The 22,154-nt window shown below is 37.1% G+C and overlaps 1 protein-coding gene across 2 annotated transcripts in view; it reads left to right on the forward strand.

The window, feature by feature from the left end:
• DCTD (dCMP deaminase) overlaps positions 1 to 18,333 on the forward strand; it is a 66,332-nt gene extending 47,999 nt beyond the window's left edge. For both annotated transcript variants that reach the window (XM_014051941.2, XM_014051940.2), the window contains exons 2-6: positions 2,683 to 2,794; positions 3,947 to 4,082; positions 8,847 to 8,963; positions 14,179 to 14,275; positions 17,063 to 18,333. In XM_014051941.2, the coding sequence (XP_013907416.1) occupies positions 2,696 to 2,794; positions 3,947 to 4,082; positions 8,847 to 8,963; positions 14,179 to 14,275; positions 17,063 to 17,141 (528 nt within the window). In that variant the 5' untranslated portion in view covers positions 2,683 to 2,695 and the 3' untranslated portion in view covers positions 17,142 to 18,333. The remainder of the gene's footprint in view (positions 1 to 2,682; positions 2,795 to 3,946; positions 4,083 to 8,846; positions 8,964 to 14,178; positions 14,276 to 17,062) is intronic.
• Positions 18,334 to 22,154: the final 3,821 nt, after the last annotated feature.

Below are 22,154 nucleotides of genomic sequence, written 5' to 3' on the forward strand. Positions count from 1 at the left end.
GAGAGCAACTTTTGACAAAAGGACCAAAACCTGGTTCAATGACCGTGGGATTACTGTGCTTGATTGGCCTCTCCATTCTTCCTCCATACTCTGGGTCCTTGGTTTCCAAATGAGATGCAAAAGTTGCTCTCATCAGAAAAGAGGACTTTGGATCACTGTGCTTCATTAAGACCAGGGTCAATGCAGCCGTCTACCAGGAGATTTTGGAGCACTTCATGCTTTCTTCCGCAGATGAGCTTTATGGGGATCCTGACTTCATTTTCCAGCTGCCCACACTGCCAAAAGTACCCAAACCTGGTTCAATGACCATGGGATTACTATGCTTGAATAGCCAGCAAACTCACCTGACCTGAACCCCATAGAGAATCTATGGGGCATTGCCAAGAGAAAGATGATAGACAGGAGACCAAACAATGCAGAAGAGCTGAAGGCCGCTATGGAAGCATCCTGGTCTTCCATAACACCTCAGCAGTGCCACAGGCTGATAGCTTCCATGCCATGCCACATTGAGGCAGTAATTGCTGCAAAAGAGGCCCAAACCAAGTACTGAGTACATATGCATGCTCATATATTAGTTTCACCTTTTAAGTTGCATTACTGAAATAAATAAACTTTTGCACGATATTCTAATTTTTTGAGTTTCACCTGTACAAATTTCTAGTGAATAAGTTTTCGTTTGGAACCAAAGCTTATGTTTAGGGAAAGCAGAGCTCACCGTGCAGCAGAAAAAATCCATTGTTATGTTTGTATCATCTTTCAATTTAATTGTAAGAATTGCTTATCATGTTCTTAAAAAACTTCAGTGACTTTGGTACTCTCATATCAGGTTCAACTTCTGGTTAGTGTGAAGACAAGTGCTCACCATGTTAACCTTTTTTTAGTATATTCTTTAGGCATAGACAAACTATTACAAATATCTTAGGTGAAATAAAAGAATGTCAATTTTTTTTTAATGTCATTTATTGGACATTTATAGGCCGCCCTTTTCCCTGAGGGGACTCAGGGCGGCTTACAATCAAAAAGGAAAGGGAGTGTAGGACAATACAAAAGAAATGTGAACAAAAATAAATTAAACAGTAAAACTCAACATTCACTCAGCATTCGGGAGGGGCGAAAGTAGACTTATCCCCAGGCCTGACGGGCTAGCCAGTTCTTGAGGGCTGTGCGGAAGGCCTGGACGGTGGTGAGGGTACGAATCTCCACGGGGAGATTGTTCCATAGTGTCGGAGCCGCAACAGAGAAGGCTCTCCTCCGAGTAGTCGCCAGTCGGCACTGACTGGCGGATGGAATACGGAGGAGGCCAACTCTATGCGATCTGATGGGACGCAGGGAGGTAATTGGCAGAAGGCGGTCTCTCAAATAGCCAGATCCACTACCATGGAGCGCTTTATAGGTGGTGAGTAGGACCTTGAAGTGCACCCGGAGATCGACAGGTAGCCAGTGCAGAATGCACTCCACAATCCTTGCAATTCAGTTCTGTAGGCTTTTTACATGAATTTCTGCTTTCTAAAATGAAAAATCTATGTTGATGTTTTCTAAGGATCAGTAAATGAAAGAGGTATTAATATAGACATGGAAGAATGGATATAAATGTTGATGGATATAAAACCTGCAAACTGAATTTTAGATACTAGGGTGAATGGCATAAAATGAGGTTGGATTTCTGAGAGCTTCCATTAAATAATGGGTTTTTTTTTTAGAGAGTTGGAAGAATACAGCTGCTCACATTGTACAGTGCAGGCAGAATTTGAATGAGTATAAATATTTTCCTGGGTTTTTATGTCTGTAGACATGAATAGCAAAATATTTCACAAATCATAACCCACTTTCAACTCTCAGGAAACCTGTATTTATCTAGAGAATTAGAAAATAGTGCACATGGGTTATTCTCTTTGGAAGAATACAATGTTTTGAAAAATTGAGTTTATTTAAATGCTACTTTTTGGGGTCATTGTTCTTCCTGCTTATTCATGTTTGCTAAAATGCAAAGTAAAAAAAGGGCTGCTATTAGACTCTACCACAAAAGCAGTAAAAATGGAACACTTGACTTCTGACATTGGATTATATGTTATCAACATGGCTTATGAGCAGTATAATTGAAAATCATTATTAGCAAGCATTGACACTCCAAGAATATTCAGCAAAAAGATATTTCACGTTCAGTGTTTATTTTTAGCTGTAACAAATAAAACTGCATCAAATGATTGCTGTAAGAATAGCTAGAATAAGGTATCTTTTCAAACAATGTCAGTAATGTTGGAGCAAGTAAGGTAACCTTTTCCATATTTTTCCAAAGAAGATAATATTGAGGGATAGATAATAGTTAACATTGCATGACTTAAACACTATAAATTGCCATTTTAAATGGGATAATTCAGTCTCCTTTTGGCCTTTTGGTCTGAAAAGTAATGTTCATAAACCACTAGACAGATATAAAACACCAATATTTCCAACTATTAAAAGTTTTGATTTGAATCTGTAACCTTTAAGGTCAGATTCTCATCTTTTAGTTGTACTTAATTAAACTCTGATCCCATTTTTCTGTATGGCAATAATTGATTTATTTCTGCAGACTCAAACACTGAGGTCAAAGTGCATCTTGTACAGGTTTTAATTTTCTTTTTTAAAAATCTTAGTTCATGCAAACCATAACCATTTATTTTCATTGTGTAATTTCTGTAGGTATGCTTGTGAGATGACCTGTAAGAAACGAGATGATTACTTGGAGTGGCCGGAATATTTCATGGCTGTAGCATTCTTGTCAGCACAAAGAAGCAAGGATCCAAATTCTCAGGTAGGAAGATGATATTTGGGCAGACTAAGATAAGGGAACAAAACTGAAGTGTTAGGCAAACTACCCTTGGAATAATCACATTGAATTGAATTCATTTTGGTTTATTTCTGAATAGACAGGACCAGATCTGTCTCCCAAACTTAAAAAAACCTATCCTGAAAATAAGTCCTAGCTTTTGTGTGCCTAATATAAGCCGTATCCCAAAATAAGCCCTACTTAAGAGCCTGCACAGCAGGCCGCCTGCCCATTCCATCTGGTTATCAGTGCTGTGGCCACGAGGTGAGGGGATGGAGCTTTCCCATGTGCCCCGCACCAGCTTACCTCAGGGATCCACCCCCCAGCCAGGCCATCCATGTTCTGACACCTGCCTCACGGCAGCGGCTCCACTCCAATTCTTTCTGAAATATAATAAGGTCTTAATTTCTGTGACTATTTAAGATTAGCAATAACATTATGTTTCTTCTCCAGAAACTGGTACAATTTTGGAAGTATCGATTAGATGTGTATTTGATAGTTTGATTTGGAACCTGCTAAAATTTTGCACTTGTGTTTGCAATTGCAACTTCTTGGCAGGCTTGAAAAGCCATCATATATACAAAGCATTGCAAAGATGGATAAAAATCAAATAGGTTGATTCTGTCTAGGAAGGTCTGCAGTTAAAGTACTAATTTTTAAGGCACATTTGAGATAACCTGACCTTCTAATGCTAGAGGTGCATGCATGCAGTAAGGTGTACTCCAGGTTCCATTGAGTAAACCATGTCATCTTAGGGAACCTAGGAAGTGCACCTACTGTGTTGTAGCTCTTTCTCTCTCTCTCTCCCCCGCTCTACAAGATTCATGTGACTACCAATATTTTGGAAATTGTTAAAGATCTGGTTGGTTGTTCTCCGGGCTTTGAGATAGGTGATTATGGAACCTCATATATTTATAGTTGGTCTGTAGTTCTTCAGGTTGGTTGTCAGCACCCATAAATAAATACAATATCATTTGGACTAACATTGAGCAAGACATCATGGAATAGGGCAACCTTTAAATCCTCAAATTTTGATATATCAATTAACATTCCTGCGTTACTCTTACCCTTCTGACCCATAGTCTACAGGTGAATAGATGACAGGAGTAAAACAGTAAACCAGATGCTCTGTTTTAGGTTGGTGCTTGCATTGTGAATTCAGAAAATAAGATTGTTGGAATTGGATACAATGGGATGCCTAATGGATGCAGTGATGATCTTTTGCCTTGGACAAGAACAGCAGATAATAAGCTCAACACAAAATATCCCTATGGTAAGGAATGAAATGATTAAATTACATCTTTATTTTTCCTGATAGAAACACAAGGCAATATTATTAGATGTGCCTGTCATCTTTTAGGCAGGATCAAAATATTTTATTTCATAGTTTCTCCATGGCAGGAATGAGAGTAACCTCCCAAACATTTCTTGTCTGTTTCTAAGCAGACTGCTACAAAACCTCTAAATTAAGTTTTCTCCTTTCTTAATTTCTCTTGATTTTTTTTCTTCCTATAGGACTTTCCCTGGACACAGCAGAAATCTCAGATAATTGGGGTTGTCATTCCATGCCTGGTTTTTTTTGACAATCACTTTACTAGAATAAATATTCGCCCAGGTGGTTTTTTTCTCATTCTTGTCCAAAGGACCATTTTTGATACCTGTTCATGAAGTGGAATTATGGGGCTATCTTCAAGCAGCCAAGGGACCTGTGAATTAGGAGATAATTAATGTTCTTTTTGATTGACATGGCCACTTCAAACTGGACTAATGGAGGTGTCAAGTTTTCTCACTGAACTTTCGCCTTCCATGTTCAGTGCTCCCTCATCTCTGTGGGTCTCCCCTGCAATCAGTCTGGCCTTATGGCTCAGCATAGGGCAGTCACCATGCACAGACATTTTTAGCTGAGGAATTAGTATATAATCCAAATCAGGCACAGATGTTTTGATAAATTGTTAGATTTTGACTGTGTCAAAATTGAGTTTGACACCCCTGCTTTAGGTTGAGCAAGTACAACTTAGGAAGGACAAAGGCAAAATGGACTGCTAAATTGGCCATGCCTTCCCAGTCACATGATTACCTAGCCACACCCACCAGCCTGTCATTGGACAGTTCATACTATAGTTTGCCCCTCTCCCCCCCCCCCAGTCTGAGGGACTGTGAATTGGCCCCCTGTTTAAAAAGTTTGAGGACCCCTGGTATATGGTATTTGAATTTTCTGGGTATTTTTACAAGCCCACCAAGCATGATAAAATTACCATATTTCCAACATAAATTTTGAAATTATCTTTATACTGTTATGTGAAAATGTTCCATAGTTTTATATACGTGGCCATAGTAAAAATCATCTGATCCCTAGTAGTTCTTAAAAGTAAGAAAATATAAGCTCAGGTGAACAACACCACATATACCATGTCATCATTTATTTTACAAAAAGAAAGCCAAAATGGAGAAGCCATGCGTGAAAAACTAAGTACACCTTATGATTCAATAGCTTATAGAACTACTTTTGGCAGCACTAATTTGAAGTAATCATTTTCTGTCTGACTTTATCAGTCTTTTACGTTGTTGTGGAGCATTTTTTATCCACTCTTCTTTACAACATTGTTTCAATTCATCGAGATTTATGGACAATTGTTTATTCACAGCTCTCTTGACATCCAGCCACAGCATTTCAATCGGGTTGAGATCTGGACTTTGACTGGGCCATTGCAATATTTAATGTTTTTCTTTTTCAGCCACTATGTTGGAGATTTGCTGGTGTGCTTGGGATAATTGTCTTGTTGCATGATCCAATGTCAGCCAAGTTTTAGCCATTGGACTGATGGCTTCACATTTGACTCTAGAATACTTTGGTATACAGAGCAGTTCATGGTTGACTTAATGACTGCAAGGTGTCCACATGCTGTGGCTACAAAACAAGCCCAAATCATCATTCCTCCATCACCCTGCTTGACGGTTGGTATGAGATGTTTGTGCTGATATACTGTGTTTAGTTTAGCCAAACTAGGCACTGTGCATTATGGCCAAACATCTCTACTTTAGTCTCATCTGTCCAAAGGACAATGTTCCAGAAGTCTTGTGATTCATTCAGATGAAATTTTGCAAATCTAAGATATGCTGCCATGTTCTTTTTAGAGAGAAGAGGCTTTCTCCTGGTAACCCTTCCAAACAAACCATACTTTTTCAGTCTTTTCTAATTGTACTGTCATGAACTTCAATATTTAACAAGCTAATTGAGGTCTGTAGCATCTGAAATGTAACTCTTGGACTTTTTTCAATTTCTTTGATATATTACATAGGCTGACCTTGGGGTGAATTTGCTGGGACATCCATTCCTTGGAAGATTGGCAACTGTCTTGAATGTTTTCTACTTGTAAATAATCTTCCTTATTGAAGAATGATGGACTTTAAATTGTTTGGAAATGGCCTTATAACCTTCTCCAAATTGATGGGCAACAACAATCTAAGCTTCTCTAAGATCATTCCTCTTTGCCATTGGTTATACATACCTCAGTGCTATAGACCAGCAAACTCCTAAAACTTCAATTTTTACAGAATGAATTTAGAATGGTTATAATAAAATGAATCTCTAAATCATTGTATAGAACCAGTGCAATGAAAGTAAATTTTACTGATTATATGGGCATACTAATCTAATATCTAAATCAGGCTGGATGTGTCATGGGCTGGCCATGCCCACCCCCAGTTTAGCGAAGAGGGAAAAGTTACGATATGTCACACCTCTGGTCTATATACTACTAAAACTCATCTGTCTGAAACCTTTAAGTAGCCCAAATGGTGCATGATAGTGCAAAGTTTTTTGAATCAGTGTACCTCAAATCCATTAGCTTAAAGAATGTATACAAAATCTGGGATCCATTACACATGTGTAATTGAAATTTCAAGGATGTTCACACCAGTTATATTTGCAAATTTGCAGCCACTGTAGCATCACTGCAGTTCGCTTCAATCACATGATTGTGATTTTCAATGCTTCCTGCCAGCTTCCCACAAACAAAGTCAATGGAGAAGCTGGTTGGAAGTCATTCTCTCTCCCAGTTGTTTTGTTTACCCATAGTCATATTGCTTCTCTGTTTAGGTAAGGAAGTATATCTGAAAGGATGACCAACAGATCATAGATTGTTTAATGGTACTTTAGAAATAACACTCTTTATTAATGTATGTGCCCATAAAATTGTAAATATTCAAAATGGCAATAGATGCATTTTTAAAATATTAACTGCAGTTTACTAGCCAAAGTTTCCCCAGTCAGATATATACAATGAAGTGTATATTTTTGGACAGCAACTTCTGAAACTCAGCTGGCAATTGCTGTTCTGACTAGGAAATGTGAGAATTATCAGTTTAGCTAGTGGGTGGAATGGGGAGGGGGTGCAAGGGAAAATCATAGTGACAAACTGAGCTTGATTATACAAGGAATATCTTAAAATCCATGGACATAGAATTTGCTTTGCATGGCATTATCATGGCAGCATAATAAATATTTGCTCCACAGGGTTCTGGTTCTCAGTGGTCTTGAGAAAAATCTTTCTAAAGAATTTGACTACATAGACCAACACCCAAAGAATCATAGAACTGGTTTGTACATCAGAGGCAGCAGCTCCTGCTGCCAATATATCAAGCAATGTGAAACTAAAGTGATTTCCAGTCCCACTGAACATGTTGCAGATAATTGAACTTGCCAGCTTTGGCTTTTAGATAGCAAAGACTTTGCTTGCAGACAGTGATCACAAATAGCAAATCATTGCTAATTTGTTTAGCACATATACTGCCAAAATAATACATTTCCTCCTGATAAATTTATAGTTTCTTTATAAAGGCTTGTGCCTCCTGGAATTTATAAATATTCATTTTCAGATTGTTTATCACGGTCTGGTTATCAAATACCATATTTTTGGACTTCAAGACACACCGGACAAGGACAAGGAATATCTTAAAATCCATGGACATAGAATTTGCTATGCACGGCATTATCACACACCTAAATTTATAGGAGGAAAACAAGAAAAAGAGTTTTTGGCCTCCATGTGTTGCGTTTTTGCCCTTCCAGGCCCCCAGCAGCACTCGGCAGTACTCCACACAACCTGTTTTCACAAAAAATGCACCTGTTTTTGGCTTCCAGAGTGCTTCTGGGGCGGAAAGGGTGAAAAAGTGAAGTGCAAAGGGCTGGGAGCTCAAAAATGAGCCCTTTTTTGATGAAAACATGCCCATTTTTGGCTAAAACAAGTCATGCGGAGAACTGAAGAGTGCTTCTGGGGGCCGAAGAGGGCGAAAATGCAACGTACGGAGGGCTTGGGACCCCAAAAACACCAGTATTCAGTCTATAAGATGCACCTAAATTTTCACTCGCTTTTAGGGGTAGGATAGGTGCGTCTTATACTCTGAAAAATACGGTGATTCTTTTAATTGTTTTTAAGAGTTCTTACTGGGCATTAATAGTAGGAACAGGGCAGAACAATTTCCAAATGGTATTCTTTGTGCTAGTCATCTTTTCTGTGCTCTGGTTGCCAGTTATCTTATTTGGAGGACAGCACTGCTTGCTTTTTTGTCATAACTCTCATTTTTAGGAATACAGCATACGCGTGTCTCATCAAAAGAATGTATCCATGCATGTAAGCCCCTAAATGAGCTCCTTTATGTAGGCAATTAGAAACTCTCTGGGAGCAGTAGTGCTATGACATACTGGCACACTTAGGATGGCTGAAATTACTTAACTTCAGCCTATGGCCTTGACTTGTCCTGTAGGTGTTGGTGAATGGTCCTTTTAATGTTCTTAATTATTTCATTCCTCATTACTAGTCTGGCCAGACCACTTGACCTCCATTGATCTTGGGTTTCTGAAGAATTTCTCTTCTGTCTCCTCTGCTAAATTTCTCTTGTGTGACAAATTGTATTGGTGTTTGCTTCTGGAAGGAATTGGGCATTTGCAGTTAACACTTAGTTAAGTTTTAGATTGATGATCTTCTTTAATGAACACGCATAATAATATTTGTTGAAATCTTTTTTTTTTAATCAGTATGTCATGCTGAACTGAATGCGATAATGAACAAGAATTCTGCCGATGTGAAAGGCTGCAGCATATATGTTGCTCTGTTTCCATGTAATGAATGTGCAAAGCTCATCATCCAGGCAGGTAAGAAAAGGGGCCAGCTTTATTTTTGGTATTAGAATGCCGCCTGTTTGGACACATCATTACAAGTGCCGCTGTTTAGATCTAAATTAATTGCACTATCAATCTTTAAGTTATTCCTTTTATTATTATTTTTATCCTTGACTGGTGCCAGGTTTTCCCATACTAATTGCATCCTCTGTGATTCTTACTTGTTTTTAATTTAAGTTTTTAACTTTCTAGACCAACAGCTGCCAAGAAACTGTGCAGACATTGCATATCATTACTGTCGGTTTACATTGCTGACACACTGTGCATAAAATGTAAGGGGAGGAGATGGAAGAATAAACTTTGTGTGACATAAGATCTCCTGGGAATATATATGTTACATTTTAATTTGAATATCAGACATGCTTAGCACTTGAAGATTTTTATCTCTTTTGTCATAAATGTCATAAGACTTCCAGGATCTCTCTTATAATTATGTTTTTCATTACAACAGTTACACATTTTTGCCATCGCTACAGTTGTGCAAGTGTGACAGTTGGGCCTTTTTATCAGATTATTAGATACTGGTAAAATGCCCATCCTTGTGACAGTGTTCAGAGAAAAGTCGTGTAGGTTTCTTAGCCATCTGGAGTTGTGCTTATTGTACATCTCTACAGGTTCCTTGGCAGTGAGAGTCAGACCATCTCCTGTCATCAGTGGTAGTCTTTCTTTGCCCTTATGACTCCATTGTCTCCAGTTCTTTACCTGGAGAGATTTTGTAGATCATTGATAGAGATCATGCGTAGTATAAAAATGATCTCTAGTTAAATTCCTGACATTTCCAATTAGTTCTGGGGAAAATAAGCCTGCCTGAAAACAAACGAATCACTATCAGTCAATATGCACAGTAGTAGCTTGGTAGACTACAGGTCTGACACTTTTAGCAAATGTCCCATGAGATCATCTTTTCCAAGAGTGAAACCTTTACTTAATATCACTTAAAAGAAAAAAAAGTATGCATCATTGGGATGGAGAACAAGTGAATTGCTCACGTCTGCATAGTCCCATTCGTTGTTTTGTTTCCTGCTCGTATTTAAAACATGGGAGAGAGGAGACAAGATGGAAAGAACCTAGCAGCTCCTGAAATGAGTTTACATCCTCTCATCACTCTGGTGCAGTCCTTCAACCTAAAAATGGCATCCTGGGGTAAGGAAAGAAGCTGGGCAACCCCCAGTAATGATAATGGTGCCCATAAATCCAACAAAGCAGAAAAAAACAGATGAGGACTTTCTCCTATCTCCCCACTGCAGAGGCAATAAAAAATATGAGTAGCAGATCTACAACCTCAAGGGCCCCCTCATCTCCAAAGAATTTCACAAACAAAATCCAGAAATAAGAGCACCAATTCTCCAAAGCTTCAATGCAAGTCACTCCCTGCGGCGTTGTTGCCACACTGGAGGGCTGCTCATGTGTCCTTGCCTAATCAAAAGGAAAACACCAGACAGAATTCCTTGGGATGAGCTAAGCTTCGAATGAACATCGAAGGTCTCTTTTATTAGAAAAGTTAGTTACAGCGTCATCAAAAAGGAGTGTATCAAAAGGCATATATAATCACACATGGTACAAGTAAACTAATGAAAAATCACAGCATTCTACAAATAAACCAATAGAAAATCACATCATGGCAAAGGGTGGGCAAAGGGGGAATAGAAAGTTACAAGCTGCATGGCATTGGGAGGGGAAAGGGGGAATAGAAAGTTACAGCACAGCATAGGGGGGAGAAAGGCAGGTGTGGGAGTAACTGGCTCACACAGTTCATGTTACATGAGGCTGCATAGTGAGTCCTGATCGTTAGGCCGGAAAGATGTTTCTGGTGCGATGTTTTTGCATCCCTGTGTATGTGTGTTTCAGACAGCAGAAGCTGCCCTGCACACACACACCCGGAATGGATTCCAACAACTCCCCAGAGCAGGGAAGTAGTGAGAATAGTTTTGGGAGTACGTCTCCTGCACCCCTCTCCCCCTACAGCTATACTATTCCCCTCGTACCATAAGGTCTGCTTTTTGTCTGCAGAACAAATGGATTGTTTTTCATACGGCAGTGGATAAATCACAACTTCCAACAAGTGCATGATGTGCAAATCCTCCATGGCAATCAGGGAGTTAAATTTGCAGCAGAGGCTGGTCATGCTGACACTACAGCAGCCTGTCCCATGTCAACTGTGCATCCAGAAGCACCCAACTACCTTCATACAGAAAAAGCAACTCCTAACAATATATCGGAATGCTTATAACTGGAACTGCCATAAGACTTTTGTGACTTCCCTATCTCAGCTCCTAAACTGCCAAAATAGAGAAACTTATTTGAAAGACTTTCGTTACTTACCCAGCTCAACAAATGCTAAGCAATTATTCCTGGATTTCAAACAATAATATCTCCCCTCTACACTTATATAAATGAGTGAATTTCTGTGGCAAACTCGCCACATCCAAATTGTCAGGCTTTAAGGATGAGTTAGTCCATGATCTCATCACTAGAAAAGTGACAAATGGTCAGGACCCTACAGATCAGAGCCATAAAAAATGTAGGCTCCAAAAGTAATTCTGACAGACTTGTCAAGAACGAGAATATAAACACAGAAGTTATTAATCTGGGGAAGAAACTAGCAGACAATCAAAACAACAATCCTGACATCTCCATCCCTTCCCCCCTTGCTGGTAATGATATGGAAGTTCAGCACCAACTTTACACATCTGTCCTATTGAGATTCTCAAATCATCTCACACTGCTGCCTTTTCTTTGACTCAGATAGGTAGAAAACTGTCAGCACACTACTGTAACTTTTTCACCAGTAACAGTGATAACGACATTGATAGTGACTCCTCCGAAGCTCCACTATATTAAATCTATATTAAAAAAAAAAATACCCAGAAGGAACTGCCTCACACGCAAAGCAAATTTCAGCCCAGCTCTCCAAAAACGCAACCTAGAGGCATACCCTCATCTGCTTCCAAACTATCCTGCCCTTGCGGAAACCTGACTCAGGATAAACAGCTCTCTCCCTATTTTTCTCTCAATGGATAAGGCAAAGGATGTTCCCTTCCTAAAGAGTTGGAATCAAATCAGCATGGGCAGCAAACGTGTGTTACTGGTGAGCACTAGTAACCCACTTTTTGCTGCCCGTGTTGCTTTCATTCTGCGGTCTTCTTTGCCAGAATATGCTCCACTGCCCCTTCAAAAGAAGGGAAGCTCGGTAGACAAAAAGATGGCAAAATAGGAAGAATAGGATCTCAAAGGGAGAAGCTACTACAAAAATTATCCTCCCAGCACATTTGTTTGATATCCATGTGATCACCATAATGTCATCCTTCTAATCTGGAATGTGGCTGGATGATTCGCTTCCCCGTTTTGTTGATTTCCTCTCCTGCCATGACACCGTACTGATTCAGGTAATCTGGACTGCTGAAGAACAGCTCTAAATGGACTTCATTCATTTACAATTGGAGCAGAATCAAGTGTAAAGCATGGAAGACCAAAAGGGGGCTTGGGGTTCCTAATCTTCACTACCCTATGTACCATAGCATAGCCCTTCTTGCATTCAAGTGAAAACAATAGTCAATGAGAAACCACTTTGTGTTTCACAAAGAATGTACTGAAGTGCCCACGTAGTCGCCAAGATTTGAGTTCAGCTTGATGAATTCTTTAATTACCATCTATAAAGTCTGTAAGGTAATTGTACTGATATCTTCACTGTTGAGTTACAGAATAACTCAACAGTTATTTGGGGGGGAGGGAAGGATTCCAAAATACTCCACATCAATTGGTGCTCATTTGTCACCGTGTGTAAGTGGTAACAGTTAAATCAGCCAACATTTAAACTAGTGTTTTTTACAAAGTTGCTAAATTTGAAAAACACTGATTTGAAGATACCTTTGCAGACATAGCATTTATCTCTATGAGTGCTTTTTGCAGGATATTATTACCACACAGTGGAGTGAGGTCCCACTATTCTCCTCAGCTCCCGCCCACTTAGCAGTTCGAAAGCATGCAAATGCAAGTAGATAAATAGGTATCACTTCAGTGGGAAGGTAACAGTGTTCCCTGAACCTTGGGATATAGTTATGCTTGCCATATGACCATAGAGGTGTCTTTGGCTGGCTCCCTTGATTAAGAAATGGAGATGAGCAGCGCTCCCTAGTGTTGGACACGACTAGACAGGGGAAATAAACCTTTACCTTTTTATGTTAATATAACCTTTTGACAGAGTAAGATATGAGCAGAATTAAGTTTGACTCTGATTGTTAGTGATGAGATATAGTTGGATGCAGCAGATAGAAGGATTTTGAATTTGTATGGAAGATGTGCAAAACTATGTTTTTCAGAGAAAAGTTGTGGTTCGGTGCTCACAGATGGACAGTTGTAGCTTACTCATCTGCATACAGAAATGCAAACAAAGTACAAAGTATACTTACAGTTTGTTGCTGAATGCATGGCATCTGTCTACAGTTTTTTTTATATATCCTTCAACAGTTGCTTAAGTAAAGACAAATAATTTATTTGTATTACAGTCCTTGAAATCCTAATACTATATTTCCCCCATTTTAAAGCCCTATAGCCTTGAGGCTACAAGTACAATTTTTTGCCTCATTAACAACACTGCTCCTTTCCAAAAATATTTTTATTTATAGCAACATCTAAATTACAGAATACATGATCCAGATCTGTCATGCTGATTGTAGTTGTTGCTATCATGTTAGATGACCTATTTTAGCTTGTTTATAATGTGCAGGATCAGCATGCTGCATTTTAACTGGTTGCATTCAGTAGTTGAGTTTAAAGTAAATGGGATACATAGGCAATGTAGGGGTACAATTGATGTTTCTAACATGGGGTATATTCTCCATGCCTACAACATCGCTGAATCTCTGAACACGTAATTACTTCTGGGCAAACAGTTCAGTCCATTTTTATAAAAGCTTGACTATGGAGTCAAACATACTAGGGGTTTATACAAAGAAATCTGTAACTGTTCCCTTTGCAGTAATTAAAATATAATGTCAGTGATCAACAGAACTCATATTGCTGCCTCTGGCACATAGAGATTTGTGCAAGAGTCTCCCCCCCCCCCCGCCTTTTCTTTAGCTGCATGCAAATTTTATTGAACATCTCTTAACAGGATTTTTTGGTCTACATGTCTTGGCTTGTACTTGATGCTTTTGTTTTCAGTTCTGTTTTCCCCCCACTGTTCTAGGGATAAAAGAAGTCATTTTTATGTCTGATAAATATCACGATACTCCGGAAATGATAGCTGCACGGCGCTTGTTTGATCTAGCTGGAATTTTATATACGTGAGTCAACACATGGGGATATATACATCCTTAACCCACCCACCCCCCTATCCCCAATCTTTCTTTTATATACATGGGGTTGCTATTGCTTTGTCTTAAATTTGTGAAGAAATCTGTTGCTCACTTCAATAATTTCTCATTTCCCTTTTATATACAGAACGGTGTAACTTGAGACAGTAATGTTATTAATACTAAAAGTAGGGTTGGGACAATAATGGGAAAGTGATCGATTGTTGTGAACTTTTTCCTGAGCATTCTTATTATACCGAACAAGCACAGATGAGCTGTTTTTCATGGACCGATTTTCTTGTATTGGACACGCTGCTATGGTTTTGATGCAACCAAAGCATGCAGAAAATTGTAGTTAGATTTATTTTCTTTGAAAAATATAGCAAACCTGTCTGCAGAGAAAAGTGGCTTATGATTGGGACTTAATAAGCAAAAATACAAGGAATTATTGTGGAAACAATAGCCTCTGTTCTGCAAAAAAAGAAACCCTTCACAAACAATAAACATCAGTAAAAAAATGTTGCATTAGCAAATGTATTATGACTGCATTAGTTACTGCAAACAGGGCCGTATTCATTGTGTAACTAAAAAGATTTCAATCATAAAGAAAATGGCTGTGAAGATATAGACCTATAAAGCCAAAATGGACATCTAGTGAGTCCATTGAGTGAGTAGCCCAGCTTTCAAATCTGACAAAGTCTTTTACAAAAGATAAATTTATGCCTCTAATGAGCAATCTGCCCTTAGCCCAACAGCCTACCATCTATCATGGAAAAGGAAAAAAGAGGGTATCAGAAATAGAAAATGAGAGATAATTTTATTTGCAACACTTTATTGCTTTTTAATTAAACTATCCCAAATTAGTTTACAATGATTATTATAAATAAAGTAAAAACTTTTATAGAAGCCATTTTTAAAAGATAGTTTTTGTAAAATGATTCTAATTGTAGATGTGACAAAATCAAGGGAAGGTCTGGATGAGGGACACTTTGCAGAGCATATTAGTATGAACAAAGCAGCCATTCGGGAGATGTTGAAACAGGTCTTCTGAAAGGATCAGGCTGGCTGCAGTTTTCTAGGTTGCCTACATGGATACATAGACAATCATTCCATTCGATTGGCTGGCAAAGCAAAATGGCTATGCATGCTCATGCAGGCAGAAGCAACCGGCACACACTGCCAACAGGTGCCCTTGGTCACTGAAGTTGCTTTGGATCTCCACTGACAGCAGTTCTAGGCTACATGCCACCCAAAAAACAAACAAAAGAGAACTAACCCCATACAGAATTTCAGACCCATCAGGATTCAGTTGTAGCCTATTTGTTTTCAATTACTCTGCATTCAAACTTTGAACTGCAGTGTGTGGGACTTGGTTAAGCATGGCAACGGTTTATTCAGATTTGACAGAGAGTCAGAGCTGTATGTCATCAGCTTAACAATGACACAGTTTCTCATATTTTTAAAGTAACAGCATGAAAGTACACTAAAGTAGATAATGTAAGGTTTACATTGAATGGATAGCAATTGACGAGTATGCTTCTAAGATTGAGGATTATTTCTGATGTTTATAACATCTCAATAATGTCCATGTAAGGATAAGCTTATCTGTTTTATATGCTTCAAAACTCATTTTATCTACAAAATATTTTTTTATTAAATAAAAATAAATTTAAATAAAACAATTCCAAATGGAAACAGTTTTATCTCAAAAATAAACTCAGATTAAAGCAATCTCAGAAACCATTTCTTGTAAATGTCTTTCTTTAAAGCTACAGTGTTACGAAATGAAGGTAGACTTTCAAAGGCACTGGGAGGCAAATTGCTAATATGATAGAAATCTTCAGAATTTGAAAATTATAGAATTTTGTATGTTCAACAGTTCTGACAGACAATTTTACCCTAATTTACTGAAGTAGAAAACATGAAGTGATAAAACGTATGAATGTGGTATGGGTGCGAGAGAGACATTTATTACAGCAGGGGCACAAGTCATTCTGTTATGAGATCTTTCTAAAATTTGTCTATGGCTGGCATGCCTCCAAGTATTTCTGACCAATAACGTTTGTGTATAGTCATTCTCCCAAGCATATCCTTCATTATTGACTATTTCTGCTTTTTGTAATGATTTGTGAGGGTTTGGCTAGGTTTAATGAATCTCTAGTACTGAATTGTCAAGCTTAATGAGACACTAAATCCACATTATTTGCATATTCTTCTGTTTACTAGTAGATTGTAAAATATATACAAAGTCCCCAAATACCTCTCTTGCTAATCGCTACAGCAGATGCTCTAATGATGTAAAAGCATGAGCTATGGTGATGGTATTAATTTTACAGTTCTAAAATGATTCTAGCTTCAGTAGTTTGTATTTTATCCCCTTTGCATAATGCAGTATTTTCTGCCTTTCCTTTAAGACTACAAGAAGCAAACTTTGGAAGTTTCCTATTAAAATTTGGCATGGAAAGAACATATAAAATGTTACAGAGATGCTACCCCCTGTAGCTAAGTTGTTAGAAATCCTTCTAACTCCTGTCTAATTTATGAACTCCAATAGCTGAAGAACATACAGACTAAGCAACCCCATGTGTCTTTTTGTCTTAGTCTTTTTTGTCCTGGTATCTCTCAGTATGGTGCACTATAATTGGCTCCTATAGAGATAAAACATAGAATGAATCCAAGGATATATTTTTTCCTTCTCAAAATTTAGTTGGGAGCCAAAGCAAACAAAATGTTTAACTACTTCACTAGCTAATATTCCTCTCTCTTTGTTGTTTTTAGAAAATTCAAACCAAAGTGCAGCAAGATCATCATTGATTTTGATTCAATTAACAGCAAACCAAGTCAAAAGCCTCTGTGAGTTACATCTAATTAAATCTCCAGAAGAGTGTGATTATCCTTTTCTTAGAAGCTGCTAATGCCTTTCATCTTGAAGTTAGGCATAACTTTTTAATAGCCACTACAGTTTAAGCAGACATCTAAGGAATGTATCAGAACTTGAACATTTGTGCTTTCTCTGCTATACATTTAAACTTTGACTTCCAAGATTTTTACTAAATCTTCTGTGAATGAAACTGTATGTGAGTTTAGTATTAGTGGGTAAACAATGCAAAAGGCATTCAATATATTGTGTCAATTAGCCAAGAACTCGTCTGACTTGAAGGGAAATAAAATTACAATTCATAGTCTGTGAATATTGACTGTACAAGAACAGTTAAAGAATCACTTCAGCAGCATACAACTGTGGGAACACATGTCCTAGCTTAATTTAGTTCAGACTGGCTAGACAGTTATATAACTAGTACTTTAACACTTTGAAATCTTCAGCTACTTAATTGCTTCTTGCATTACATTTGAAAATGCTTTGCATTGGATAAAATTTTACAGTACCTTTCATCCCCCTATGCCTCTCTGCCCCCAAACATCTTACTTTTCTTAGAGAATGTGAATAAATCATCAGAACCAATAAGAATTTCTTTGGAGATGATTTTTATACCCTAAAAAGTAATTTGTTCATTGATCTAAAATTCTGGGAGACAATCTAATAATTTGCAATGTTAAAACTAGCCTCTAAGCTTGTCAGTATTTTCTTCTAAGAGAAATGAACAGGCTTAATCCATATTGAGGCTTCATATGCCAAATGGATCATGATTTTAGCTTGCTTTGGTTTGTTAAAATTAGCATTAAGTTTAAGAAACATTGATTAAAACTTTCACAAGACTTCAGTATAGGTTCTTTTATTTGATTTTGACAACAAATATATATTTAGATATCCAAATTATTTCATTTTAAAACATGTTTTGTATGTATATTTGTATTGAAATTCTGTATGTTGAGTATTTTTTAATATGGCATGACACCAGCATTATAAAATGTCTATTAAAATCTTTGTGAAATATAATTTTTTATTATTATATTACTCATTGTGCTTGGTTCTAAATCCTGGTATTTCTTTGGTCATACAAAAAGTATATTTTAATATTTGTTTTTTAAAAAAAGCATATTTATTCTTTTATCACTGAAGATGAAATACGAAAAAAGAAGGGAGGGGGGGGAAAGAAACTAACAAACATCCAACACTAACAACAAAAAACCATACGACAAAAAAAAACAAGTAAGAAATACATCTAACATTAAACGTAAGAAAAAATCAACCCTAATTGAATGCTGAAACATAAGTCAAAAACCTAATATATTCACTTCCCATTATAATATTTGTGATATATTTAAATAAGGCAATACCTTCAATCATTGATCATACTAGTCACATTTAGTAGAATCCAGTTACATTTGGAGAGCCATTCTTGGAATAGAGGGCTAATTTCATTAAAGAAATGTAAATACTGTGTAGTTCTGGAGTATTGTTCCTAAACTGAAAGAGAAAAGGTCTAGTCAATGTATTTTGTCAGTAAAGAAATACTAGATTATATATACTGTACAATATACGAGCAGTAAAATATTTTCTTTGGATTTTATTTTTTCATTAAACTTCCTCTAGCCTTCTTCTGTCTTGTTTTGTGGAAATATATCTAATGTAGGTAAAATAGGACTATATCGAGATTGGTGGTATTTTGCTTATACATAAATTACTATTGGTTAGGCAAATGTAAATGTGTCATATAATCTGCTGTTATTATCATACCCTTTTTCACAGCAGTAAGTGTAATTGGCCAAAATATGGTGAGAAAGATCTTATGGTCATAGTGGAAAATGTATGAATATTATCAACTTTTTCATGACAGGAATAGATTCTATGTACAACTAAGGACATTTTCATTAATTTGAAAATAGGAAACAAATTGCTAATGTAGTAAAAAAATAGATTACATTCTTAAAATGGTAATGGTTCAGAAACTGTGGCTTTCAACAAACACACTTTTAATTTAAAATGTGAAATAGAAAGGACTTAGTGATCCAAACGTGAGCAGTGAAATAAGCATTTCTGTAAGCTTTCTCTGAATAGTAAGCCAATATATTTCACAAGATTTTAAAATTCTGCAACAAGAGAATTAGCAAAGCAATTTACATTTTGGAATGATAGTTTTTTGAATTCAATATATCATAGCCAATAATTAAGATTTCTGGGAAGCCTCGTAAGTCCTCGGACTTACGAATGACAGCTCGGCAGCAGCCAGGCGCATCTTAGCCAATCAGACGCACCTGCCGGTTGCCGGGCTGTCATACGCGAGTCTATTGGCTCGACCGTCTGACAGCCGAGTATAAAAGGCTGTCAGACGGAGGAGAGGTGCCGGTCTACTCAAAGTTGATGTTCGTTCCGTTCTTGCTTGAATAAATTCCTTAAGGTTACCTCAGAAGCCTCCTCATCATTTCTACCGCCGATCTAACAGTGAGCAGTGAAATAAGCATTTCTGTTAGCTTTCTCTGAATAGTAAGCCAATATATTTCACAAGATTTTAAAATTCTGCAACAAGAGAATTAGCAAAGCAATTTACATTTTGGAATGATAGTTTTTTGAATTCAATATATCATAGCCAATAATTAAGATTTCTGGGAGTTTTAGTCCAATTTACCTGAAGAGGTATTATTTGCCTGTTTCATAATCCAAATGATATGCATAGAAATTGACAGAAAAAATTGTTGGAAAATTTGTTATAAATAAATTTTGTTCTTCAAGGCCAATCAGTATATGGCAATTACCAGTGCATCAAACAATTCAGCATTTCCAGATGCTTTGGTTTCTCATTTCGGACAGTTGTACTATCAAGGGATTATAGATTTAATAATAGCGTGAGAAGGATGCTCTTTACATTCTTTATATCTAGAACAAATAAATATTTAAAGTACACACTTTCATTAAGAAGTCTACCATGTTTTAAAAAGCAAGATAGCAGATTGTTTTTGCCTTTTTAAGAGTTCTTACTATAGCCATCATTATGATCACGCTAAGAAGGCTAAGGTTAATCAAAGCCTGTACACATTAAATGTCTGATTGCTCTGTTGTTAGTTCTTCTGATCTGGAGGATGAGTCGAATTGTGTTTTCCCAAACTGGGAATCAGAGCAATTTCTGTTGATAGTGTGTTCGTAAGTGGCTACCTGTTGAAGGAAACATTCCATATATACAAGGTCAGGTTTGTAAGACATTAATTAACAATTATAGCATCATGACATGAAACGAAGAGGAATGTTGCTGGCTGTCATTACCAATAGATAACACAAAAGGTTTGTACTTTTCAATAGGCTTGCTACATTCAAAGGAGAAACAGGCAATAAAAAGCTTGAATCCCTATGTGACTATAATATTCCTGTGTTGATCTTCAAAGATGCTATGTTATAAGGAAATTTGAACAACTTTTTTCAGGTTTGAAATAGGCTACTTTTGGCATTCGTTTATGTCCAATAAAATAAGTGTATACTACCCTAAATAAAGACTAAAGAGTAAAATACATGTACGTGGCATTTAATTGATTACTGGCACAATCTTTATACTCTTGACATTACGCCTTTAATTAGAAGAAATACAAAGTACTTGCACCCTCAATTAAAGGTAGGCGTGGGTTACAATTCTGTTCAGAAAAACACACAGCCTTTGTTCCAAACACTTATTGCTGAGGTGAGTTATTTGGTTAGAAACTTGAATTTAAACCTAAATTACAGTATAAACTGAAAAGTCAAACCAATCATCTATCTCAATGCAATCAGAGCATATTAGAAGGCAAATGGAAGATATAGGTCAACAAAATAGGAAGCCAGTTGGTCAATTCTTGTCAAAACCAATGAATCAACTTTCAAGCAATCCCAAAAAAATCCTGCACTTGTGGCAGAAGGAAAATGAGAAATCCAAGGCAATCTCAGGTATGGCCTTTGATTGGAAATCATATGAAAAAAAAATTCCTATGAATCAGAACCAGCTAATGAACAATGACAACCTAACATAACAACCCCTTCGTGGTTCTACCTTGATTTCTATTCTGAAGTATCTAACTTTTATAATGCAGTAACTAATTTTATTTTTGTTACATTTTAGAAGGAAATAAAATAACTGCTAGGACCACGCATACTTTGAACGTGGGAAGGAAAAAATCCCTGTAAGTATGACTATAATAACTTTCTGCTACCATACAGCAACATTTCCCCCACTTTTCCACATTAGAGATTCATTAATGTGATTCTTAAAGCAGTAGCATCTTTTTTACAGGTCCACATGGAAGACCCTAAAAGAAGACATAGACGGTTTAATGAATAGTAGAGATTTTGTGATTTTGACAGAAGTTCTAGAACACTACTTATAAATCATTTTAAAATATCAGTCCTGTTATTGTACTGTCCAATTTTCTTTTCTTATCTGTAGATTCCAAAATTCTGATTCTATTGAAGGAGATTGGTGCAAAAAGAAAAAGAAAGAAGGAAGAGAACGACCACCTAAAGCAGTGTTTAAACTTGTCAATATTAAGTGTGGAGCAGCTTCCAGAATTCCCGTGCTAGGGAATTTGGGGAGCTGAAGTCCACACATCTTAAAGTTGTCAAGTCTGAAAAATATTGATCCAAAGAAATAAAACTATAACAAAAATAATTCAATAATGATTGAATTCAATGATACAATAATTCTTGTATCTGAACTTCAGTACAAATGCATGCATATCTTAGGCTTTTGCATTAAATGCACACACACACCAAAATGCTTTGGGAAATATTTTTCTTCTCACTTTAAAGAGAACACTACAAGTCCTACCGTCCTTGAGCTTTTATTGCATTCTCTGGAGAAACAAGCTTTGTTGAAGAGGTGTTCTTGTACACATATCAGGCAAATGCCTTTTTCTATGCTGTATTCCATCCGTCTAGGACTGCAGGCATCTCAGCTGGGCATGTAGAGATGTGAGGAGTAAGCAATGCAAGAATATGTCTACCTGTATG

The sequence above is a fragment of the Thamnophis sirtalis genome, unplaced genomic scaffold (assembly GCF_051295495.1).
Source record: "Thamnophis sirtalis isolate CommonGarterSnake01/CBP01778 unplaced genomic scaffold, rThaSir2_p1.2 scaffold_10, whole genome shotgun sequence".
Classification (NCBI taxonomy): Eukaryota; Metazoa; Chordata; class Lepidosauria; order Squamata; family Natricidae; genus Thamnophis; species Thamnophis sirtalis.